A 25,425-nucleotide genomic window follows, 5' to 3' on the forward strand; every position below is an offset into this window, starting at 1 on the left:
TATCGTTATGTCTAACGGGAATGTAATGTATGTTTAGTATCTAAAAACTTTGATTTTACAACACTATACCACCTAACCAGCAGAAATTTGATACTGAGAATGAAAAAGTCACGATAATGAGGACTAAGTGATGCAGTCTGCTGATGTCTGTTATTCACAGAAGTTCTTCATTTTCTGATTCACATTTTTGCAAAAGTTTTCGACCGTTGATTGCAGTAACTATAATTTTCGTTCGTAATAATATATGTCAATATATTTCCTCAAATGTTACAGTTACCTTCTTAATTGCGTTATGATCCTTTTTGACAATAGCAGTATATGGTCTAACACGTGGTCTCAGTCCTCCATCTTTTAAATATAACTTCACCTAAATTTTTCACATTTCATAATTATTTTTGTACAATTTTGTTATTTGTTTCTTATTCCTCGCTTTTTCAATACACATCTTCATGGACGAACGATGCGGTCTGTTTATCGAATATCCTTTTCTAGGTTATGTTCGAGTATCTCCTCGCATCGTGAGTTTAGAAGCAATGTGAAAGCGTGAGAAACATCGATATATTTGAAATGGTAGATTACCGCATCGTTCGAAGTTTCAATGTTTTCCTGAATTGATATCTCGTACACGAAAGAATAAATACTCGACAAATCGTTGTTTATTACATAAGAAAATTGAGCAACGTAAAGAAACACGGTATTCTTGCCAAGATTGCAATATCAGTTTGTACTCAGCGTGAGGTTTCAAATTATTTCACGTGGAAAAGAAATATTAATATTTTGCATAAACGTAATTCGTGACTGTGTTGTTATACTTCTATAAATATATTAAGTACTGAAAAATCTTACATTTCACCGAGAAGGTAAAATTTCTGGTCGTAAGTGTTAAACGAACGATATTTCGTCCATGAGTGCGAAGGTTAAAGCTGTTCCTGGTTCTTGGAGGGAACAGGCGTACTACTGATGAGATTTTTGCACCAGCTACAGAGACGTGTCAATGACCGGACGATTACGGTCAGTCCAATCCCTCACAGTATAACAGGTCTCTGACTCCCGGTTTCCTACTTTTACTCTTCGCACTTCCTTCGTTGCGTGCTCGAGAACTCGTGTCCCGTACATTGATTCTTGACTGCCCAATTAGCGAACCCAATTCATTATAACCGTAATCCTCTTTCATGGTTTCTGCGTCGGCTTGTTACCTTCGAAAATCGATAATGTGACAGCCCCGTCTTTTCATGTTAATAGCTATTCCATTATTGCTAATACATATTGCATATACGGCAGCTTTCATATGTATTGATTACGTGTCTTGTGATGTCATTCTCCTTGAACGCAAGCAGAGAAAGCATTCGAGTATTTACGAATGAAAATATTCTTCTTTTCGCGTACACGTTTAACGTCGTAACAACTAGCCATTTAAATGGCTATTACCGATTACGGTTTAACGCTTTAGGCAGAGAGACGTGTCTAATTTGAATTAAATACCATCAAATGTTATCTGATCGATTGTCTGACTATCGTTGAAATTTTCTTTCAAAGTTAGCTCCGATTAGTGTTTACTTCGATATTTAAAGTATTTGCGGTTGAGGATTTGTTTTACCGTAATTTGACTATCGCGATATTAACTCGTGCTTGCGATATTAACTCATTTTGTGCATTTAATTATTCACAGACAATTGTTTCACAACTATTACAATTATTCGAATAATTCAATTGCATTTTATAACAGTACGAAAGAATAAATCAAAGTTCTAGAAATTAATTCAGACATCTTTTTCTTACATCGCTTGGCCTGGAATTCCGATAGATTTGATATTTATCTTTCTTTCATAAAATTGTCCATTGTTTTGCCACAGAAGTAGTTTGTATTACAAACCGTCTACGAACGAAATTACTATTCCGATATGATCGTGGAACCACAATTTCGTGGAGGTATATAATAATACGTTGTACTTATGCCTTATGGTTCTTCGTTGTTGGTGTGAAAATCAAGGATGCGCCAGATAATCGAGGATGCAATGAAGATTTACGACTTGATAGCGGTTTACGACTAAGACAATTTGCGCTCTCCGATGCGATGTTCACGAATACAATACAAAAGAAAATGTCAAGATCATTATTCGTGAGACGAGCATTGTGAGATCTTTTATCAAATTGTGGTTCTTCTTTAAGGAGCAGTTGCACTAAACTCAATGGCTGACTTAAGTAGTACCTTGATTGTTATAAAAATATGTGTAACATGCTGAAGAAAGATTTTAATCGTTATTTACGATGGTTTGGAGTCAAAGTGTCGAGATTCATACTTGTTTCTCTCTCATACGCGTTACTGTATTATCTAGGGATTATGAAAGCATGCACTATTTCACCTTGTATCAGATTTTTTATATCGATCGTTTTTTTATAAATATCGTTCTATAACCGATTCACCGCTCGCAAGCAACATCACCCAATTGACAAACTTCAGTTTTTATGAAACTTGGCACGCAAAGAGAATATTTTCTTTTCGTTGACCGATACTCATGCTTGTAGAGTGAAAATGATTTTCTAAATATCTTGAAAACGAACAAATATAGAAAACAATGTTAAATACGAAAAAAGTTTATTTTTCGACGATCGATCACACGCCGTGAATAAATATTTGAGCAAGTCGGACAGATAGTACAAACAATTCAAAACATTTAAAACTTTTAAGATTGCGGAGAAATTAATAAATTTAAAAGATATTAATTTAAAGATTTAACCTTGAGTTTCGCTTTTCAATGCAAATGTTTCGAGTTACTTTGAATGTCATCACTAATCAAGAGTATTGACAAAGAACTATCCAAAAGTGTTAATTGCCCACCCAGATGCATTATTTGCTATTATTATAATACTTTGTCTACACGCGCGATCTGTATTTTTTACCGTGAAAAGTATCAGCTCCGTTTCGAAAATGGAAATACTTTCTCTGGAGAAACATATGTTTACTTCAATTGATGTTTTTATCTAAAGTGTCGCATTAGGCGAAAAAATTGGCGAAATTAAAACGGGGCAGTTGGCACGCAGCCCACACACTTTACGTTTTCATTAAGCTCATGCGTACACGGTGAAAAGTAATTTGTCCGTGGCACGTGAAAGGAGTGAAATTACACGAACGTTCTATAAGGCGGCCGTAGACAACGCAACAGCGTAGCTGCATAGTGGATATGTTTTGTTATGTTCTAATTGCTGGCTCGTGGAAATTGTACTGAAAATAGCGTGTCGCTCGATAACCGAGAAAATATGGAAAAACGTTCAATTAGCTCGAATATTTGTCACGATGTTATATACCAAAACAGAAAAGTTTCAATTGGGAAACTTCATCGCGACACGAATTACTCTTCTCGTGTCCAAAGAGACTTCGATATTTTTATGTAGCAGCGCAGTAGTTCGAAATTCTTTACGGTAATTTGGCACGGAGGTCTACTTGTTTATCAGAAAGACGTAACGCAATTACCCAAGCCGCTCGCTAGTTTATTTATCTCGGCGGAAAGCAGTTTCTCCTATCTAATTAATTAACCAATTAAGATTCAAGGAAAGAGCGTTCGTATTTCCTTGAAGGAACATCTACGGTGGAATATTAATTCGTATATTTTCGCAAATCAAGTAGCCCGGGAAGGAATTAATTATCGACACTTTGAAATTAACTTTGCAATTAAGAAGACACGTCGTAATAACAACATTTTTATTTCGATTGGAAGCGTTCCTCATGTATACTATAATATTATGCTTGCGCCGGTTATTTTGATTATTATTTTATTCGTCGATACCGTAGGCTAACACGTTTTTAATTTTATTCGATATACATTTATAATAATGTCACCGATAGAGAGAAAAATCGATCGTAAGTAGAATTTACGTTTGTTAACAATAGAATGTTGCTATTCACGTTAGAGCGTTATAAATCCGTCACTAACGTAACGGTCTTCACTCTAAAACAGATTTTGCTCAAGTTTACGGGGCACGTCAAGACCTCATGACACGTGTGTACGATTTATTCGCCTAGTGGATCTGAACGCCGAGTAATATCCTGCACGCGCCTGTCTTTTCTGTGTGTCGGTGCAATTTGTCCTGGATGATGGCGATGCACTATTGCAATATCACCAAGGACAACTTGCGACTCCCTTTTTTCCCGCCTTTTTTCTTTTCCCATCCGGTATGCTTTACCGCAGATTGTGTCGATCAGCGGTATAAAGCGGATATGGAAGAATTTTTTACTCTACATCGACATATGTTGCGTGAAAAATTCTGCGATTCTAACACGACCCATGTCGTTTCACAGATCGTAGCCGTGTATTGAATTTTTTAAATTCTATAAAAAGATATCGAAGAGTTGTAATCTCAATTGTTTCTAACTTCTTCGTGTTATTGAACGCCAGTCTTGGATTATTTTAATGGAAGCTTAGAGTGCAAATATCAATTTTTTGAACACCTTGCTTACATTATTTGATTCTTTTTATATATGAATAGAAAATAAAATTTGTATAATAGGGTTAGGAAAGATATATTGTGTATTTAATATAATAATGCCGTTCATCGAATGTTGGATCTATAAAGTTGTTTGAGATTTCGATAAATTCGAAATGTGATAATCTCGTCACGAATTTTCAATAACAGAATATCGAATTTAAATTGAGATTCAAGTTTCAGATTTACGTTTTAAATTCCGAGTTCTCGATTCAAATTCGGATTTCTCAACCCAAATTTGAGATCCCGGTTTAGATTCTAAATTGAATTATCAGATAACTTATATACAGTGATACATGTCAGGTAACCTCGTTTCGAGTGTTGCATACACTACACAAGATAATATGTATAATATATATGTATGTATAAATAATTCTTAACAATTTCTTCGTAAACATGCAGGTGCGATTGTAGGTTACACGAGATGCTGGGAAATGGAATAGTGCACTCACCTGTTCTGCAGATTCGGTGATGAAAGAATGGCAATATTGTATGCTGAAGTGTGCTCTAGGTTCTCGAGCGAGGAAGCTGAATTGAGCGTGCTGAGGTTCACAGGTTGCGTATGAGATGCGCCTTAACGCGTGCGCCATTTGCACGCACTAAAAAATAAAAATGAGCGCTGTACTTATCGGTCATGCCTTTACAAAATTAGGATAAAATTCTAGTAGAATACTTATTATATACAGAGTGTTCCATTTAAAAGGGGGAACACGTGTTTCATGATTCTGAGAAAGGATTCAAATGACATTAGTTTCTTAATGCGTGGGCGTTTTTAAGCTGATTTTGAAGTTAACTTTTTTTTTTATTCTTATCGTGAATCTGCATGTTTTATTCCATGATTATAATATATAATAAATACTGAAAGCATTTCACAACTTTAATTTTTTTTTAATACGTCTATTATTATTTTTATGTTACATAACGCATTATATTATTTTAGTTTGATTTTTATACGAAGACTACAATTATTGATATTAAGTAAGGTTTCCTTATGTACGTATCGAATAGTACTCGTTTACTTACATATTATCAATTTAGTTTATTTCTTCTTTTGATATATCGTTTATGTATTTTCTTTACTTTTTAATTTTACATACTTTTACGTTTCCCAAGAAGGACCAGCAACATTTTATCATTGTTCAATTTATTATTGTTGTCGTTAAACATTTTCAGTCGCAATCAAACGAATTAAGAAACTGAACGTTTTATTACTTCAATATTTTCTTAAGCACTTTAATTTCGCTAGAATTCACTCGTAGTATTTCATGCTCCAATAAATACAGCATAATTCTTCATAGTCGTAGACCCAGTTTCCTGTGTGGGTCGTGAAAATAACTACCAGAAATTACATGTAGCAATGCAATTCTTTTTAACCACCGAAGCTCTCGTCACCACAGATAACACTAATTTTGCGCAATATTCACAATTTCCTTTTTGCATATTTCCTCTTAAACGTGTGCCCGTGTGTAAAAACGACGTACGGTCATTATTATTACTATTATCCATTTGTACTCTTTTCTATAGAAACTCGGTCACGATGTGTTCATCGCCAAGCCGTGCAGTTCACTGACGTGACAACTCTTTGATAAATCGACACGTGATAATTTATACGCGGTGTTTCACCGGTCAGAAAAATAATCATGAGTCATTAATTTCACGCAGCGATCGTCGCGTTCGCGAAGATCGTAAATTCAACAATTTTCTCCGTATTTACTACGTCGACTCCCCGTATTTACAAAACGGATGGTAATTGCAAGCTTTCCTGCCCTTTTGAATACTAAATAAAAACGTCTACCGAATAATGATCTACCACTCTGAATGTACAGAAGGTCAGAAGATCAAAGCAGCTTGTTACGTTTTAGTCTGGAGGTACCAGGAACATTTCTCAAGCATAAAGTAGCGGCGTCTCTCGCGACACCGTTCCCGCGTGTTATCTTGTGTTATATATTGCGGGGCTCGTTGAATTTCTCTTCGCGATTTTATGCGTTCTTACTAGTTTTCACCGTTTGCTTGCCTCCGTGTAGCTCTGACTTTTCTCCACGTGCGTTTACAAAACTTTCGCGTCCCTTTGAAGTGTATCACAACGTCCCTCAAACGCTGGTTTATCTCGTGGTTGTAGGTAACGGTAGTGGAAGAAAAGTAGTTTTTACTGCTTGAAAAAACAGAAATTATTCGTATTCCACGATGTTTGTTCCAAGTATTTAAGAATTTAATAATCAGATTTAATACAGCAAACAAAAACATACTTTTTTTTCTTGGAAATAATTCTTGATCGTCTAATAATATTTTAGTAAGTCCAACTTACGCGAATATGCAATCTTTAGTGTCGTCAAGGACGTACGAAGATTGTTAACATTTTCGACCATATAATTGATCATTTACAGGAAAAAAATGTAATTTTTAATCTAGAAAATACATTAAAAGATTACACCGTAACATTAACGTTTGCGTATAGTCTTTGCAATTTTATAAGATAGGGTAATAATTATTTTTTTCTAGGTTTAAAATTACACGTCTTTTTCTGAAGGTGAACAATTAGAAAATGTTTGTACGTTTTTAATGGTAGTAAAGGTCGTTGGTATAGTATTGCTATTTCTATTCTCAATTTTAATAGATGAACTAGTAAACTGCTGTTTCATTATCGCTTTGTTCTCGCTAAATCGAATGATTAAACAAAGTTAGATCAATGAGTCCCGTTATGAAGCGTAATGACTGGTGCATGAGTCGTGTTTTAAAACAGCGCAAGAAAATAGCATCCTCATTAAGCTGGATAACTCATAAATATCACTTAGGTACATCAAAGTGTCGGAGGTATCGCTGCTTGTTACTCGTAAGAACAATGTGATGGGTGTGGGATGAAATTCAAGTATGGGAAATGGGAAATCAAACCGAAGTACGAGTAAAACATAATGACCGGTATACTTTTATATTATTTTAAGAATAACACTCTTAAATTATTTTATTTATTCATATTAAGAAGTGGTGTAATCTGACACAAGCATATCGTTTAAGCATGTGTATATTTTAAACTCTTCAATCTGGTTTTGTTTCGATTTTTATCAATTACAATTGATAACCTTCTGAAGAAAAAAAGAAAAAAAGGGAATATTGCATACATATATTGAAAATATATAAGAAAAAGATATATTGTATAAAATTTATATAATATTCTATACTTTTATTATCAGAACACTGTATCTTTTATGTTGGACATTGAACAATATTAGCAATTGGCAAACAAATGGGCGCACTTATTTGGCGCTCGCTTTCTAAATTAGTTAGCCGATATTATCCCTCAAACAGTAAAATTCATTGAAAGTGAGGAAGTACGATCAACAAAATGATTACTCCTCTTTATGTTCGAAATTTAATAATAGTAGTATCGACTCAAAGGCGCGTCTGCTTCATTTACGTCACAGACAAGATATTAACCTCTTCCTCTTAACCGTAGAAGAATAAAATAAAATATTAAAATTATTAATAGTAAATAGAAAAAAACTGATGTATATTAAAGAAAATTAATTATTTTTACAATTTATAGAACTTTTCACGTTTCAAATTATTCGTATATATTATTTTGCTTATTTGTTCTAAAGATACGAATAGGAAAAAGAATATTATAACTCTTCAACAGTCTTGAGAGCAACATCAATTAAAATTTAATATTCTTTGGCGTCACTCAGCAACTGCCTAAATTTGTATCAACTATAATATGTTTCATACTTATTTATTTTATAAAAATAACGTACTAAATATACTAGGCTCGTCGCTGTGGGCGTCTTCAAGAAGTACTAAACTGTTGAAAGGTTAAGTTGGCGGTGCAACAAGGGAGAAACTTATTTTCCTCTTATGTGCAACCATACTTGTTACTATAATAGTTTGTGATGAGTTTGGGTCTTTATGGAAATCTGCACCGTGTGTAGGTGAGTGTGTTTGACATGTGAATGTAGCATAAGAGCTTCTAACGCTGCATGTGTCGCTGCTTCTTGCTTCTGAATTTGATTAAATTTTACCTAGTTTATTCCTATGTTATGCTGAGGTTGCATCAGAGTTTCAAGAGGGTTTCCGCGATGAAAATGTACATTGAATATTTCTTATTGGTAAAGTTTCTTGACGAAGGTTATAGGAATAATGATTGTTGATTTATAAGAAAATTCTTGAGAATTTGTTAATTTGGAATCATGACACGAGAAGTTTCAAAAAACCCAATGAGTCTATGTAGAATTTGAATTTAGCTGCATTTATAATTTAATTATAATTTTGTAGAGTTGGCTTGGCTATTATAATAATAAACGTAAATTAGAGGTAAACATGGAACACGTCTATTGTTCAAAATAATCACAATATTATAAATGTATAGATTAACCAAATATCGAATTTTGGAAAATGAATGACAAATGGGTTCTCCATAATAATACTATATGGCACATATAGTGGACAGAGGAAACTAAAACTAACGACAAAACAACGTTTGCATCACACAAATATTATTCACTTTGCATTGCTAAGAAACTAATTAGACTACGAATGCAAAAGTCTACTCTTGTCGGTTTGAAGTATTAAATGGGCAGTTGTTATAACAACAATCAACGAACAGAGGAAAAGTTTTAGTCCGCCATTATAATGCACGACTGCATTCTGCACAAGTAACGCACCAGAAAATTAAAGAGTTTAACCAGAAACTTTTTACACCGTAACCATTGCCCGAAGTAATTATCATCTGTTTCGTTGTTTGCAAAACTATTTGATGGAAGCGACATCTGTAAGGAATAATCAAGTTTGAGAAGATACGTGTTTAGAAGATGGTGTAATGTTGGCAATAAGAAAGAAAAATACACCGTTAAATAAGCAAAAATTAAAAAGTTTTATTTGCTTAACTAAAAGTTTGTAAAAGATACTCTTAAAGTGACTTTTTCGAACTACTGAAATTACATATCGAAGAGGTGGATCTCTGCTAAAAAAGTAGTATAAAGTATTTCATTAAATGTTCGAAACAAAGAACACGAGAATTAAAAGAATTATTATAAAATGCACAAATTTATATCTTGTGTCATTTAAAAGAATAGGGTGTATTTCTTTGTCCCTCTCCCTACTTATGTAAATGACAGAAAACGGTACACTTCTTATGTCATTCTAAAATGATCCAGTGAACTTAAATATTAAAAAAAAAAATGTTGTTGCTATACCTGATTCACTTTAAATAGCACTTGATGTGACCTAGTGTTGCATATTTGAACATAAGGACTACAAATATAAAATGTCTTATTATATTTTTATTGTATAGTAATAAAAATAATAAAATTTCACACGATTACGTTTACTAATGAAACATGATAGAAAATCTTTAATATTTATATGTATGTACACACTATTAAATACATGACTATAATACCGACGTGTTTCACTTCAGATATTTTACCTCAAAGCATTTAGTTTCAATGATCGTCGGTAGAGTCCGCTATTCAGTATGAAACACTTACCTTCTTCGAAATAGATTCAATAAATAATATTCGTATATTAAATAAATGATATTCACAATAATACCACTTAGTCGTTAAAACGATTGTTTAAATATTTTACATTAGAAATAAATTTTGATCGACACCTTTATCGTTAGCAGTAAACAATATATTTCTTACCCTAGTACTGTTTAGGTCAATTTGATACGACAGAAGTATCACTCATTTTTTTTTTAAATTTTTAAAAAGTGAACACTTAGTTTTGGTTAGATATATTATTTATCTCATTTCTCGAGAAATTTGTAATAACCAGTTGTAATTCGAGTGTGATACGGACATTTCGAGATAGATCAAACCTCTAGTACCAGCCATGTCAAATTCCAAACGCCTAACGATATAAATTTGATATGCGATTTATATTACAAACTACAATATACAAAATTAAAAAATCTTTCTACAACGCCGGACTGAAAACTAGAAGTTATTATACATTATAATTCTACTAAAGGTATTACGGTTGCATTGGATCGATTGATAGGAACATACGTATTATAAATGCAATCTACATCTACATAGCTTGTAGTTGCAAGACTAGAAATAAGTAGTAAACAATATCGTTGTTCTGGGATGTTTTTTCGCCATCGATAGAAAGACAAGTAGAGTTTACTCTCGGTATATAAAACACATATATACAAAGAACATTCGGTTATTGTTTGTAAAATATGTACAAATAAATCTTAGTTTATATTTATTATAATCTGGTTCTGAATTAATTCTTTGATTCAATTTAAGTTACTTATAAAGCAGCCCAAATCAATGACCTTTTAAATCAATAAAAGAATTATTTAGATTTTATATCAGCATGGAGATCAAATTTATTTAAATGTCATAATATATTTTTGATCCAGGTCAATTTAACCCGAACAATTCTGGTGTAACAATTATTCTAACAGTACATAAGGTTTAAATTAAAAAGTGTCACTCATTTGAGCACAATAATAATACTTGTTACCGTCAATATATTTTGAAAATGTTTTGAAGGTAGGTAGCTCGATGCTATTACGTTTTCTATAGGTGTATGGCTGGGTCAAGAGCTGAATAGGTCCTTGACATAAGCCATGCATCCTCATGGGCACACGAGTAAGCTCTGAACAATGTCTGGCGACTTGCAGTTGCATAGTTATTGGACGTCAGATGATATTGTTTAAGAAACGTAAGAGTTTGAAAGGAAACTGCCAAAGAATGGAGTCTTGGTACTAAAAAGATATAACCAAAGACGAAGAGAAATAAAAATGTCTTTTGGTAAGAGGGCTTATGAGAAACTGTTCATTTATTCAAAAATCATCGAATCAAAACCTGTATTCTACAAATGATAAAAACTGGTAAGTATCTACATACTGATAGAAACGACCAATTTTCTCATTTATTCTAAAGATTGTAACAGTTGCATATTGTTAAAAGATGAATGTCAGTTTATCTAACAGAAGACAAAATAGGAGTAACTTATCTATATACGAAATAAGCGATGGAAACCATATTAATATAAATCATCTTTTTCTTCGTTCGAGAAACTCATTTAAAAATTTGACTTGTCATTATGGTCCCTCTCCCCTCGTATGTATGATTCGTTATTTTTATCTTATACATATAGTAGAATTACTTTTGTGACTACTAGTATTACTTTACATCTGTTCGTATTTGTAATTATTGTTAGTGATATAACAAGTCAACGATAGATATGTTTGTCAAGAGAGTCAACTATACATTATGAATTTTTTAATTTGATTCAGTTGGCTGTAAAACTCCCTTAAGAAACAACTTTGTCTCGCCATTTTCACTCACTTTTCTAATAGGGGAGCCACCCTATTTCCTGATGTGTCTCTAATTACATTTCACTTTGTGTACAAACTGTTAGCCTTTGGTGAGTACAAAAGTGTTATGGACAGTATTGCACGATCTTCCATATGGGAGAGGGAAATCTAGATCAAATTATTTATATCAGACATGTTTGAACTCGTCGTATAAAATTGTTTCTTTTAAATTGTTATCGAATAAAAACTTACGATACACCGCGAAACAGATGCCTTTGGCATTTCTGTTTGGTGGAGGCAGCCCGATAATTAGGCGATTAATTCGACAACGAAGGTAAAGCATTGTTATAGCGCTAGCTCGATTAATGCAAGGGCACCTAAGGACGAAAGGGAACGAATAAATCGCAATTATTGGCCACTTCGGGCCGAGATGAAGTTTCGTTCATCGAATTCGTTCAGCACCATGGAACTTTTAATGGCTCATAGCGCAGTGCACCGCTCGCAGAAAAATCCAGCAGGAAGTTCGTCGCTCCTGCTGCGTAAAGTCTGCTTCCTAAGTTTCAAGCGATTTCGAGATATTGTTCGACTTCGTCGCGAGTTATCGAATAGTCGTGGACTTGCAATTATAAATGCTAGCAGAACCTATCATTTTAAAGTATCATTCACTATATCGTTACATTTGCCGATAATATATTTTAGCATTTCTTTTGGGAAAGTTTTAGTTTGTACAGTGACGGATCTACATTTTCGTGGACCCTGTACCTAACATTTTCGAAAGTACTTAACTTTTAGAAAAGTTCTTTTTACGCATGCCATAACAAGTGTTATTTATCAGAGGCATATGTTTAGTATATTATTCATTATTTTATTATTTAGAATTGTACATTCATAAATTTATTAATTTAACTCCAATTTATCTTTGATCGATAACTTAGATTCGTTCTATAATCTTAAAATAATATAATTATTATTTATTACTCTTATACCATTGGTATCTTTAATTATTATTGATACTATTGAAAAGAAGTTTGTTGATATTAAAAATATCACTCTATCCAAATTGTATCGTCAGTTTCTTCAATATTAGTTTTAATAATCGTTGTACCATTTCTAAAAATAGTATATTTTGTCGATGAATTATGAAGTGTAACTTCTTTTACAATTCTGTACAAATTTTCGATAAAATCGATAATAAGTGAAATATCTATTCGATCGTTTCTATTCTTAATGCTCCATACATATGAACCGCAGTAGAGTTCGGTGCATTTGTGTTTCAAAAAATAAAACAATAATTTTTTTCTTCAAACAATATTTCCGTTTCCTGGCAACGATAGCTAATTTGGATATTATCACATCAAAAGCTATAGAATTTAAATTACTGAACATGTATTTGTAGTTATTTGTAATAGTTTTACAGAAAATAGTTTACACGATATTATCGTTTTTAGCTTTGTAGAGTTTCATCCAAAATGATAAAACGAACGTACATTGTTTCTCTTATACAATGTTTGATTCCATGATTACTGGCACTAACGATTAAATGCGTAACAAATTTCCTGACATCTCCAAAAGACCCTAAAAGTTATAGACTGTACCTTTTGTTCGTTGGAATGCCAATGTCCGATGAAAGTAAAAGCGTAAGCTTGCAGTAACGGTATTTCCGTTACAGAAATACCTTAGATACCAGCGAGTCTTATCTGGCTGTAAATGTCTTTAATGGTGTCTATAAATTTGCAACACAGCGCCGCTAAAATTCGCCTATGCAAGCATACGAGAGAATAGCTTAGTTTCCACGGTAGTCTACTTGTTCATTGAACAAGCTTTTATACCTTCAAAATGTTATTTTTTCTTATCAACTATTCTATTGTGATTTTTTCTAAAAATCATTATCGAACGTGCATTTAACATTTCTTAAATATTCGATGAAGACCATTGTATTATCTTTTACCAAAGACCATAGAAAATTTGTTTAAAAGATTTCCTTGTATGTCCAATAATTTCGAAGATATTATCAGAAAGCTGAAACTTTTGAGTGTAGTTTCACCCTTTGAACTTGTGCTACCGTTTCTAAACAACAAGTACGTATCCTTTATTTTTTTGTTTCTCCACGAATCTGCAATTTCATCGAACTGAAAAGCGGGAGGGAGGGGAGAGACACTTGGCGAATGTTCCTTGTTAAACGGAACAATTAGATCCAGGCAAACCGACCGATGGAAGATTCGTCGTTACGCGAGAAACAATTGCGCCCGTAAGAAATATGTACAGCTTTCAAAGCTGGAATCTCCAGCTGTTAAATTTCATAACGTTTCACTTCAGATCGCTCGTATATTTTCCTAGAGAATTCCGCGACATCAAGGCGTTGGGTATGCGCTCTCTGGAATTTAATAAATCGAATCTGAGTGTGTATTGCATTCTTCCCACAATGATACCTCCCAGCGAAGGAACGAAGGATCATTTTCGCTGCATTCTTTCTTGGGAAAGTTATGATTATGCCACCGCGTTGCCACGAGGAAGATGTATTCTCACCCGAACCTTACGCGAAACGTGAGGTCACGTATGCTTTACACAACCCGCTTTATGCATACACGTGTGCACTTCAGTATGCATAATGTTTATAAGTCGACGCGTCTGCATCATAGCGGGATCCGTGGCGACATAAAATATTTTTATATCGAAGGATACACCCCCTTGGAAAATATTTGTATTTCTGCGAATATCGCCGCACAGCGTACCGTAAATAACTCGTTCCAGACGCGTTTATTCAACGACTGAGCAACATTCGCATTTTCATCGATTTTCCACGTGTTCCCTTTCTTCCCGTCGTTTTCCCACGTTCCGCGCCCGAACACCGAGGAAAATAATTGAAGAACAAATTTCAGGTTAGGAAACACTTTTTCCGTCCTCTACCCGTGAATTTTTCATCTTCGTAATACGCTCGCTCCGTACGCCCAAAGTTCTACGTGAGGAAGCTACGAATGATTTTCAGAAGTGGAAACACGAACACGAATACGAATTCGTATTCGTGTTCGCAGAAAGTTGTAATCTACACTTATCGGTACAATGAAATTTCGTCATCAGAGTCGCGTCTTTATCGTTCAATTTTTCATTCAGACACGCGGATGAAATTTTATTCGGCGAAGAGAGATAGAAAACGAAATCAATATAGAATCGAAACTTTGGGGATTGATGAAAGTTTCATTGGCAACGAATTCAGAAACGTAATATTGTCATATTTATAGATAATGCAATTTTAAGTTCACTATTGTAATATAAGACGATAAAGTTGCACCAAGAAGCAATTGTTTTAAACTTTCTCAATAGGAAAACAAATATCGCTAAGTTTTATTATTATCATGCTGTGCATTATTTAATTAACGTTAGATTTAATGTTAAATATTTTGTATTATTACACGTTAGTTCGAATCTCTTTCTGAGATATCACATATTCAAATTCACGAAGAAATATCTATTAACATAGAAACTGTCACGACGAAACTTTGTTACACTTGCAACGAACTGATTTCGTATTTGAAATATTAGTGCCTAAAATGGCACTACCCGAGTTTATTACATAATGTATACAGGTGTTAAGAAAAATATACGAGTCTTTTCAGAATAAATTCATTATGGATGTGCGGCCACAGTAATGGTTTCGCATCCAAAGTTTTATGGACAGATAGTCTGGGTGGTTAACGTTTCAAACGCGTTTTTATATTTTATATACACGTGAATTGATAATCCGCATATCGGCCCCATCACGCTTCACTGCATCGATCAAAGGCATCGTGTTTTTATCAAATGTTTCTCGGGACATGATATATGTACGTGTACATATTTGGGATTATCGAGCCGATCGAGTTGAAGTTTCACATGCATGTAAAAGTAGATATTTACTTATCACCGCTGTCAAAATTGAATCAATATCTTTAAACCTTCTAAATATTGTGTTAGTACTTTAATGTTAAAAAAAAAATGAACAACATCGAGGACCTTTTTTAAAATACCTCCTTTTTATTAAATTATACTTTTTATTTTTTCCCCCCAGTAGGGACGTTAACCACGTTCAAGTACTCAAATAATTTGTTCGTTTCATCCGTTTCCTATCTATGAAACGACGCGAAATCGAAATCGTGTTGACAATAAAAACACTTTTACTCGGACAGCCGATGTATCACAGTTTTCAATCCATAAAATATTTATGATACATCGGTTTATGCAACCCGATGAAAAGATTTAAACAATACGTGTAAAAATCAATAAGTATGAACATAAAATTTCACATTTTTATTCTTTGCCGTTTACTTTTTAAACTTTTTATTTTTAAACATTCCAATAATTACTGGATTAATTGTCTTCCTAGTATAAGCATTCATTAATACTTGTTTATTCATAAATACTGCTTACATATAGAAATATGAAAAACGAAATGTTTCCCCAAATACAGGGAAATCTTTAAATATTTATTTTCTTTCTTTTAACAGACTTTAGATAATTTATGTTCAAAAAGAAAACGACTGATAGCAATACGATTAAAACGTTGCTAGAAGACAAATTAAAAATTCATACTTAATGAAGATTGTTTCTGTTTATTGCTTTATCGCTAAAAAATCTATCCTTACGTTTACTTCGTACACGAACTTGTACATTTCTCGTATATTGTGCCTCAATTGGTGCTTCACTTAGAAGCAAACAATGTACAGTAAAAACTGCTTCGTAAATATTATGTACATCCACACAATTTGGTGAGATTTCAGCAAAGATGAAGTTACGTACACGTTATATACACACTTATGTGTCTTTTGGTACACCTATGGGTTTTCCCACTCTTTAATGAGTAATAGAACACAGATACCATTATTCTGGGCTATTAAAGCCCCTTGTTCGGGACAACGGGACGAAATCCGGAAGAATCAATTCTGTTCTTCTACAAGTGGGCAATTCCCATCTCCGCGTTGTCGCGCAGAGAATGAAAGAAAATGGAAGAAAGATGATAGATGCGGAGGAACAAATATGGACTCCGTTGCCGAGAATCTCTTACGAGAGAGCCACGATCTGTGTATTCACTTCAAGTGGTGACTGTACGTGCGGAAGATATAAACGATGCCACGGAGCAGGGACCATCAATAACTCCTCCTTCCTCCGTTCCCGGCCTGTTCCGTTTGTACAGGAAGTATCCTCTATGTAGGTAAGCCGTTGTCCTTCGTCTTTGTATCTCTCCAGACTAGCTTTCACCATACGGTTTTTGAGCCTTCGTTCCGCGACCTTATCACCCTCGACCATTCATGATCGTACGTAGAATTTTGATAGACCGCTGTTGAAATCACTAACACAAGAGTTTATCCGAAAGTGGATTCATGATCGTTATCTTGGAAGAGTGTTGCACGATAGAACAGAGACAATGCATGTTGAAGCGTTCAATTTTGTTTGAAGTATAACATTAATAGTGAATTTTTTTTTATATTTCAGAAGTTTATCTTTGTGTGTATACAAGGTGTAGTCTACCTACAACAGAACGCTTGAATAATTTTCTTAATTTCGAAGAGAGGAACGAATCGTGCAAACACGATTTGAGATACAATACGAAAAGGAAATATTCGCTCCGGAGTCGATATTCTCCGAGTTTTCAATGTTGATTTGTTTCTTTTTACAGGAATGACTAATTATTCTCTTCTTTACCCTGTCGCGGGTAAAATATTACCGCTGTAAATCAACTATCGTTTAAAGCAAAGCAGGAAGGAAAGTATTGCTGACGGCTGATTCGTGTAAAATTATTCTTGCAATCGAGGTGGTAATTTAAAAAAGTGTGTTTCGTTTCTCGCCGGTTATTGATCATGCATTTCTGTTCGAAGACGACAAAGAAGAAATAGGTCGAAAACGTTTACGAATCGAATATTATTTTCTTATTCGTCGTTGAACAAAGGTATCCTCGTTGAACGTTGATATCGTACATATATTTTTAAGATACTGTGAAAACGTTATTGTCGTTTGCGTTCAAGTGTTTGTCATATCGAGTGGGATAGATCGTGGAAAAAGATATGCAAGAATTTAATGATCCGCGTAATTGTAGCTAAAGAATGCGAGTGCAACGATAAGAATATTTTCCTATCAAAGAGCTTACAGCAAAGAAAGAATAAAAATCGGGGGCTGCCCATTACTGTCTTCTAAAAGAGGTGTCGATGCAGCAAACTCGCGTAAAGGGAGCAATGGGATTCCTTCGGGATTTCTGGATCCCCCGGAATTCCGTAGTACCTTGCTGCGGTCCATTTCCGTCGTGGAACTTTTTAACGAGCTCTAAGAAAAAGGTCCTTCATCCTGCATACTTCTTGGTCGGCCTTGCTGACAAGAATGCGCGTTGAACTGTGATTTATACTTCTTTCTTATTACGATACAACAAATGCGGAATTTTTCCTATATATAATGACCGACATCATCGTGTCGCTCGGATTATAACGGTTGCTCGTTAAATACAATACATTCGTTTCGTGTCGTACACTTCGTACTCATTAGGTAAAAAGGAACCATAGGTTAACAGGTTGTTCAATAAGTTTTATCGAACAACCTAGTATGTGCTGCTAATCGAACAAAATTAAGTACTAGACTACTGTACTAGGTAGTATACCTAACCCAGACCTAACCTAGTATGTGCTGCTAATCGAGCAAAATTAAATACTAGACTGCTATACTAGATAGTGAACCTAACCTAGTATGTGCTGCTAATCGAACAAAATTAAATACTAGACTACTATACCAGATAGTTGAATATCTCCAGAGTAACCAACGTTCCTTCGTCCAATTAATTTACTTCTTTCTTCAGTTCGATACTTTGAATAATTTACATCACGTGACAAAGTAACAAATCTTACTTGACAAGTCTCTGACAACCTCTCTGAGGTGAAATGTACGCCTCGTATAAAAGAGTTAACGTATATAATCTCGACGCAATAAAGGATACATTATCATTATTATTTTTATTATCCAATTAGATCGACAAGACGAGTCAAGAGCGTTAACAAGTTACTTGTGTTGCACGAGACACGAACGATAAACGTTATCGCGACACCGGTGACCATTGTCAATCGCAAGATTCCGAACAACTTCGTTAACCCTTCTGCTAACCGATCTAATTCCGCGATCGGTGAACCTAATTTACCAACGGTATGGTGCGACATTACGTTACCATAAGTATCGTGCTCTAGCACGATATAATCGGGAAACCGCCGTCGCCCGCGCTTGCGTTTCAATAAACAGTGAATTATTACGTACGCCGATATTTGCATAATGTGTGTGCAGTATACCGCCATTACGGCAAAATCGATAACGTAGCCCTAGGCGGACGCCGATCGTGACAACTACACTCCCGTGCTGAGATTCTTGCTCTACGAAGATGTTTTTCCATGTTGGTACTTCCGTACGGTTATGACAACGCAGGATCGCAAAAGTAGCGCAATCTCGAAACACGAACGCGCAATACCACTTCATGCTCAATTGGTGCCCGAATTTGTTATAATTCGATTGAGCCAGTGCGGTGACCTTTTAATAGCCATCGCTGCAAATATAATTGATCGTCGTATTAATTAAACCGTGAAATCGAATGGCTCGCTGTTCGTATTACGATTGTTATCGCAGGCACAATATCGACGATATGACTGATATTGTTATGTTTGTTTTCTATACGAAATATGAAATTGGTAAAACGAGATCTGGTATTAATCTACGGTGAATGTGTAATTGCACGGTTTCTATGGTAACATATATAATTTCGTCGACGAAGAATTGGACGTGGTATTATAAATAAATTTAGAATAGTTGTGTTGCTTTATTTCGTGAAACGTGTCTATTCATATGGTCGTTAAACATTACTAAAAATTACTTATTAAAGTTGCTACAAAAGTTCATAAATAAACTACCGATCGTGTACAACTCGCTAAACCGTGCAGAAAATATTGAGTAATTATAAAAAATATGAGTATAATTCTGTTCGTGATAAGTAAAAGTGTAGGTAGAATAGAAAACGATACAAATTATAACGTAAGAAAAATAATCAACTATTTTACGTAACCAGTGCTACGTAAAGAGGTCCGAGAATTGTTCCAGAAGCTTGCTGAAAACAATTGAATTAATTTGAAGATTTGCTATTGCGCTACACGAGTTCGGAGTAGAAATACTAATTCTTCGTTCCCCAATGTTCAACGTAGCACACTTTACATGTTGACGAGATCTTAGAAGTCTTCGTGGAGTTAATAAAGTAATGCAATAATGTGGAAGTTAGAAAACTATCGAGCAAGCTCCATTAAAAGTTTCTCTCGAAATTATTTTTAGTCGGGAAAGCGTGTCGCAATTACGAGAATTACGTTAATTTCAATGAAGTTCTCGGCCCGGTTGGCCAATTTTGAGGAACAATGGCAGCTGTACGTGCCACTTGGTTTAAAATTTCCTTAACATCGTGCATAGTTACGAGCTCGTGCAAACTTCCGACAAGTTGTTAGTCCTTGAAGTGGAGAGGAGGGCTCTTAACGGTGTCCGGCAGTCGAGCAACGGACCAACTATGCCGTAGCAACTATGCGCGGTACCAATCGGTTTTCGCGTGCAACAAACGACCATCTCAAGTGGATCGTTTCCACGGCTTTGTCAAATTCTTCCCAACATCCGGTCATGATTACTTTTCTAAGATTTTCGATTCCAAGAACTCATCCACTTTTACGTATTCGACTCGAATGGTTGGTCCTCGAGGAGTCTCTAACAACTTCAAACTATTCCGGGAGCAAAGGAATTTCTAATAGGTATAAATGTCAAGTATAGTACTAGCACCAAAACGGTATATAAATGAAGTTTAGTTTCGTGTAGAATTTATGTAATAAGAGAAGGCAGACTGTGAGTTTGGTCTTGTCCATGTGTCGGTATGCATTTGTTTACAACTGTCGTAGAACTGAGTATATTATATTTTTTCTTTTAATGTATAGTGATACAAGAAAGTATTATTAAAAAATAATAGCAAATATCTATCTCTTATCTGTTCGTAATGTTCACTGAAAGAAATGAGAAGATTTTAACAAATATAGATAGGTGTATTTAAAAATTGACCGTTTGAAAGATATTTAGTTTTCCAGTTTGTAAACCAGTATTTATACGATTATACATACTGTGTATAATACACAATGAATAATGTCACAGTCGTAGAAATATTATAGATGTTGAACCGAATAGAAGATTATTTGGTAGAATTTTAATTCAGCGATTGTTTAAAAAATTTCGCGAGTTCTAGACGAGGTACTATTTACGTTTGGAAGGGAATAATAATAATTTATCGGTGGCTTTCAATGTTCGTCGTATTCCAACAAATATTGTTGCGACGCATTTGAATATTTTCCACGAAACTCGAGTTTAAGCCTTTCCCCTCCTCTCAGCGGGCTAGCTCCACTAATCGATTTTGTATCTGACAGCTTTCGTTCGTTGAACGTGGAACATTTGCTGATTGTTTCTCGAGCGCGCATTCGGACTTCAACCAACTCTCGGTATTTGGAAAATGCATTGTCTGAACGCAATGCCGTATCCGACAAAGGGTGCGTCGAGAACGAAATGAAAGGAAATTGAGTTGGTCAGTGATCAATGTAATTTGTTTGTACGAGGACGTTAATATTTTTCACGTTAGTTTGCGTAACGACGTGAAAAGACAATTAGTGCAAACAAAAACGAAAAAATTCACGAAAGTTTCGGGTGAAATCTACCGCGAAGTTTCGCGTAATTGAAATCTGTATGATCTTTTTCAATTCAATTACCATCACATAACACGTTTACGTACGAGGACCGTGCACGTACGATAAAGTTTAAATTGAAACGAATGTAGTTCTCGAGTAAAAAGTCTCATCTGGAAACAGTGACCCACATGCGTTCAATTTGCAATTGTACATGCTTTCTGAAATTAGGTAATGAATATCACTTTCAACAACAACATTAGCAGAATAATGTCAAAATTCGTGTAAATGCTTTACATGTATCATTGAAATACAATTACGCGCATATTTTGTATTAATTTGTGGATTCTAGAATAACCTGAAAATTATGATTTTTGGAAAATTTTGTAAGTTTGTCGAGTACCTTAAAAAAGGTATCAGAACTTTTGTTGTCGGTTATATTTCGGTTCTTCATGGCGATAATATTCTTTTATGATAGATATCTGCGACTCTGTCTCTCTACATATCTTTATAACTCTTGTAGATATAAAAAAGATGATTATAGTGAAAATTTAATGGTTTCGTATGCTTTGTAAAACTATGCAATTTAATTACAGTAACATATAGACGAACAGACGTAATCGAAAATATGATTTTCAATCAATGTAGCATTTCATTGTGCAAGTTTTATCACGTATAGTCCATCTCAAGACATTAAAAATTACTCAAATCATAATGATTAAACCCGTCGAAGAATATTTAAAATTAAAACTATACTGTCTACTTTCGCCCGCCATTTTTCTATTCCAAATACAACTTCGACCGACTATGCTCGTCCCGGGGTTTAAAGCGTTTTGCTAAAATATTGATGAATAGTTTCTGTTAATTTAAAAAAAAGAACCCTTGAAATAACCATTTGTTTGTTATTGGTAACGGTACCGAGCGTATTGTTTCGCAAAGCTATAGTATTCCCTGTAACAATTGCACGCACAGAGTTGCGTTACGATTACATAATCAGAGCAGGCATCCTTCCTTGAAAACGAATCATAAATCAAGAAGTTAATAGACATTTAATTGCCAATTTCATACGAGATTCTTACGTGGACACACGCGACAGCAAATTGAGGTTGAAAATTTACAAAGGACATTGAAGAACATACCTAGTGGAAAGAAGTACCAACGAGCACCGAGTAAAATCTTTCGCTAACGAGACGGATGCAAACAAATCTGTAACAACGTGCCTCGTAACTCAAAGGGGATGCCACGAAGGACGGTCTGACCATCGTGTGTACAACTTTCGCTATAAACACCCTTTGCGCGTGTTCGTGGACCCGTGTATTGCATTACAGTTGATTACAACGTGTTTAGACGTGTACGCCACATCGTTTCTCATCGACGGCGAGCAGTAAGATAAACAGTCGTAAAAGAGGTCGAGAATCTCCACTCAAGCTAATGTACCACTTTTCGCCCTTTTCTGGAAACCCGAGCGGTCCTCTCTGTCTCCATCTGTAGGCAGTCGCGTTTCACACCCCCTTGAGTCAGGAGCTGTTCCTCAACGAAATTCCCAACACAGAACGAACCTGTTCGAGTAGCCAAATTCGATACACAGGGAGAAATCTACGTATTTTGTATACCATCGAAGAACGAGTGTTACCTGTGTTCGCTAGACTGTGTGCAAACCAGTAATTTTCAACTATTATAAATTTTTATTTTATTATCTCGGTGAATAGTATTCGTAACGATGTAAATAGATCTTGATCAATTGAATGAAATTGAAGCAATCTCGGAAGATAATATGTACAAGGAGTTACTGTTTTCCATGTTTGAAAAGAATTCTTAAAAGTAAGAAAGTTCGTTCAGTATGGTGAACGAAGAATATGAAATGCATATGTAGAAATATTGAACGTTCGTTCGTTTAAGGGAACAAGGGCTGTTTTTAAAGTGTACATTTCGTTGGATACCCCGAAAATTATTATGCGCAAGTGACCGTTTCTTTTGGGGTTCAGCTTTCATTCCGCTTGTCGTGGGATTTGGTCTTGCGCTCGTAGGCCATGGAGCTAATTTCCCTCTCGTCCGCGTGACAGAGATAACATCTGCCGTAGAAAAGAACGGTGCGACGTGTGAAATTATTTATTGTCGGCAAATGTAGACGGTGTTTACTCCGCGCGGGTTCTTCCAGGGTGGACCTTTGGATACAGTGCAACCCCTTCAAGGGGTAAAATTCGTGGGTGATGTACCGCTTGATCTTTTAGCGTTTGGTAAGCAACAAAAGCTGTGCAGCAACTGTGGTACTGGAAGGTTCTGTCGTGTAAAGTGTTGAGATACTTTTTATGAACATATGCAGCTAACAAATTGTTTCTTTTAAATAAATATTTCATTGACCACTGTGTAGCCATCTATAACTCGGTGAAACTTTTATTCAGACTAATGTTATTATTCACGAGAAAACAAATTTTTGAAATTTATTATTTTTGTTTTATCTCTATTCGTTTTTAAGATGTTTAAATAGGTACTTCGTTCACAACATTGAGGGCAGTTTTCATCCCTCGAACATGAATATCGACTATCGAATATCGTCAAAGGGACCCTTTGCAAATCCCACGTCGAATTGTGCTTGAACGAAAAACGCGAGACGAAAATTATTTAATTCGTAGCTGAGGACTATAGAAATATAGTACAGAGCACTGTTATGCAAAGCGTAAGCCGATGTGTTGCGCAATTATTCGACAAATATTGCATAGACAGTGCAGATGGAAAAATAGTCGATGTTGGCGAGAGTGAAGACAAAAATTATTTAATTCGCAGCTGAGGACTATAGAAATATAGTACAGACTACTGTTATGCAAAACGTAAGCCGATGTGTTGCGCAATTATTCGACAAATATTGCATAGACAGTGCAGATGGACAGTAGTCGATGATGGCGGGAGTGAAGACAGGATGCAAAAGAGATATGCGTTTCCAGCGTGAGTGCTGTTTCGTGTATGCACGAGTAAATCCGCAGGTGGAGGGCAAATATATTCAACGATCGTGGGCGAAGTATAGGCACGAAGTGGACTCGTCTGTTTTTTGTTAATCGTATATTGCAGCGGCATCCATGCTCAACCATGCACTGCATTGGAAGTATTAATATCAGCGGAACCGTGGTACGTTCAAAAGAAATTTAAAAGGAGTAATTCAATAAATGTAATCAGTAAATGTTTATGATTAATGATCGAGTATGACGAAATAAAGCCAAGTATTCATTTTTGTTTGATCATTTAGCAATCCAGATACGTTTATTAACCTCATAAGCACTTTGAACGTACGTATGCATTCGACGTGCACGTATGCACTGTGCAATGGTAGATATATCTGCATCGAGTAAATTCACGCGAAATTATATAGATTTAGGTATATCTACACGTGTAGTGGTTTACCTGTATTTTAACATGTTGGAATATTGCGTGTTGATAAACTTGCTCGTAAATACAGTCTACGACAAAATGATAGAACATTATGAAATTTTTTTAGAATCTTTGTTTTTTAACATAATAAACTTGATGTTTTCAGTCTGTCAAGTACACGTGCACCTGAACTATGAATTAGCATAAGACGTTAGAAATCATTTACCTTTTCTTGTGTACGACAACTAATATTACATCTAGGATATACATACCTGTTACGTATGTATACGTTTGTAGTTTTAAAAAACTGCCACTTTAAAAAACTTTTTTCACCTTAATGGAGAATTGCTTCACCTTAAAAGCACGAGAGATGTTTGTTAAACTTTAACTGCTCCGATCTCTACTGAACGTGTGTTGAACTCTGTAGAATGAACGTGTTGAAATCTAAAGAGTTTCAATAAGCTGTAAACTTTTTATACAAAGAGTGACGAAACTCGTGTAGTATTTGTGTCAGCGTATTCGAGGTGTCTACAAAACTGAGACCAAGCTAAGCGATAGAGGCTATCGCAACCATGCTTCTGACTTTATTCCCTAAAGTTGAAATAAAAATAATTTTGA

At 35.0% G+C, this 25,425-nt stretch overlaps 1 protein-coding gene across 12 annotated transcripts in view; it reads right to left on the minus strand.

The window, feature by feature from the left end:
- Positions 1 to 25,425, minus strand: part of LOC143149017 (EGFR adapter protein) — a 286,593-nt gene that overhangs the window by 68,874 nt on the left and 192,294 nt on the right. For 10 of the 12 annotated variants that reach the window (XM_076315988.1, XM_076315981.1, XM_076315980.1 and 7 more), the window contains one exon: positions 4,935 to 5,081. The exons of the other annotated variants lie outside the window; for them this stretch is intronic. In XM_076315988.1, coding sequence (XP_076172103.1) covers positions 4,935 to 5,081 — 147 coding nt within the window. The remainder of the gene's footprint in view (positions 1 to 4,934; positions 5,082 to 25,425) is intronic. 12 annotated transcript variants of the gene reach the window in all.

Source organism: Ptiloglossa arizonensis, chromosome 7, assembly GCF_051014685.1.
Source record: "Ptiloglossa arizonensis isolate GNS036 chromosome 7, iyPtiAriz1_principal, whole genome shotgun sequence".
NCBI lineage: Eukaryota > Metazoa > Arthropoda > Insecta > Hymenoptera > Colletidae > Ptiloglossa > Ptiloglossa arizonensis.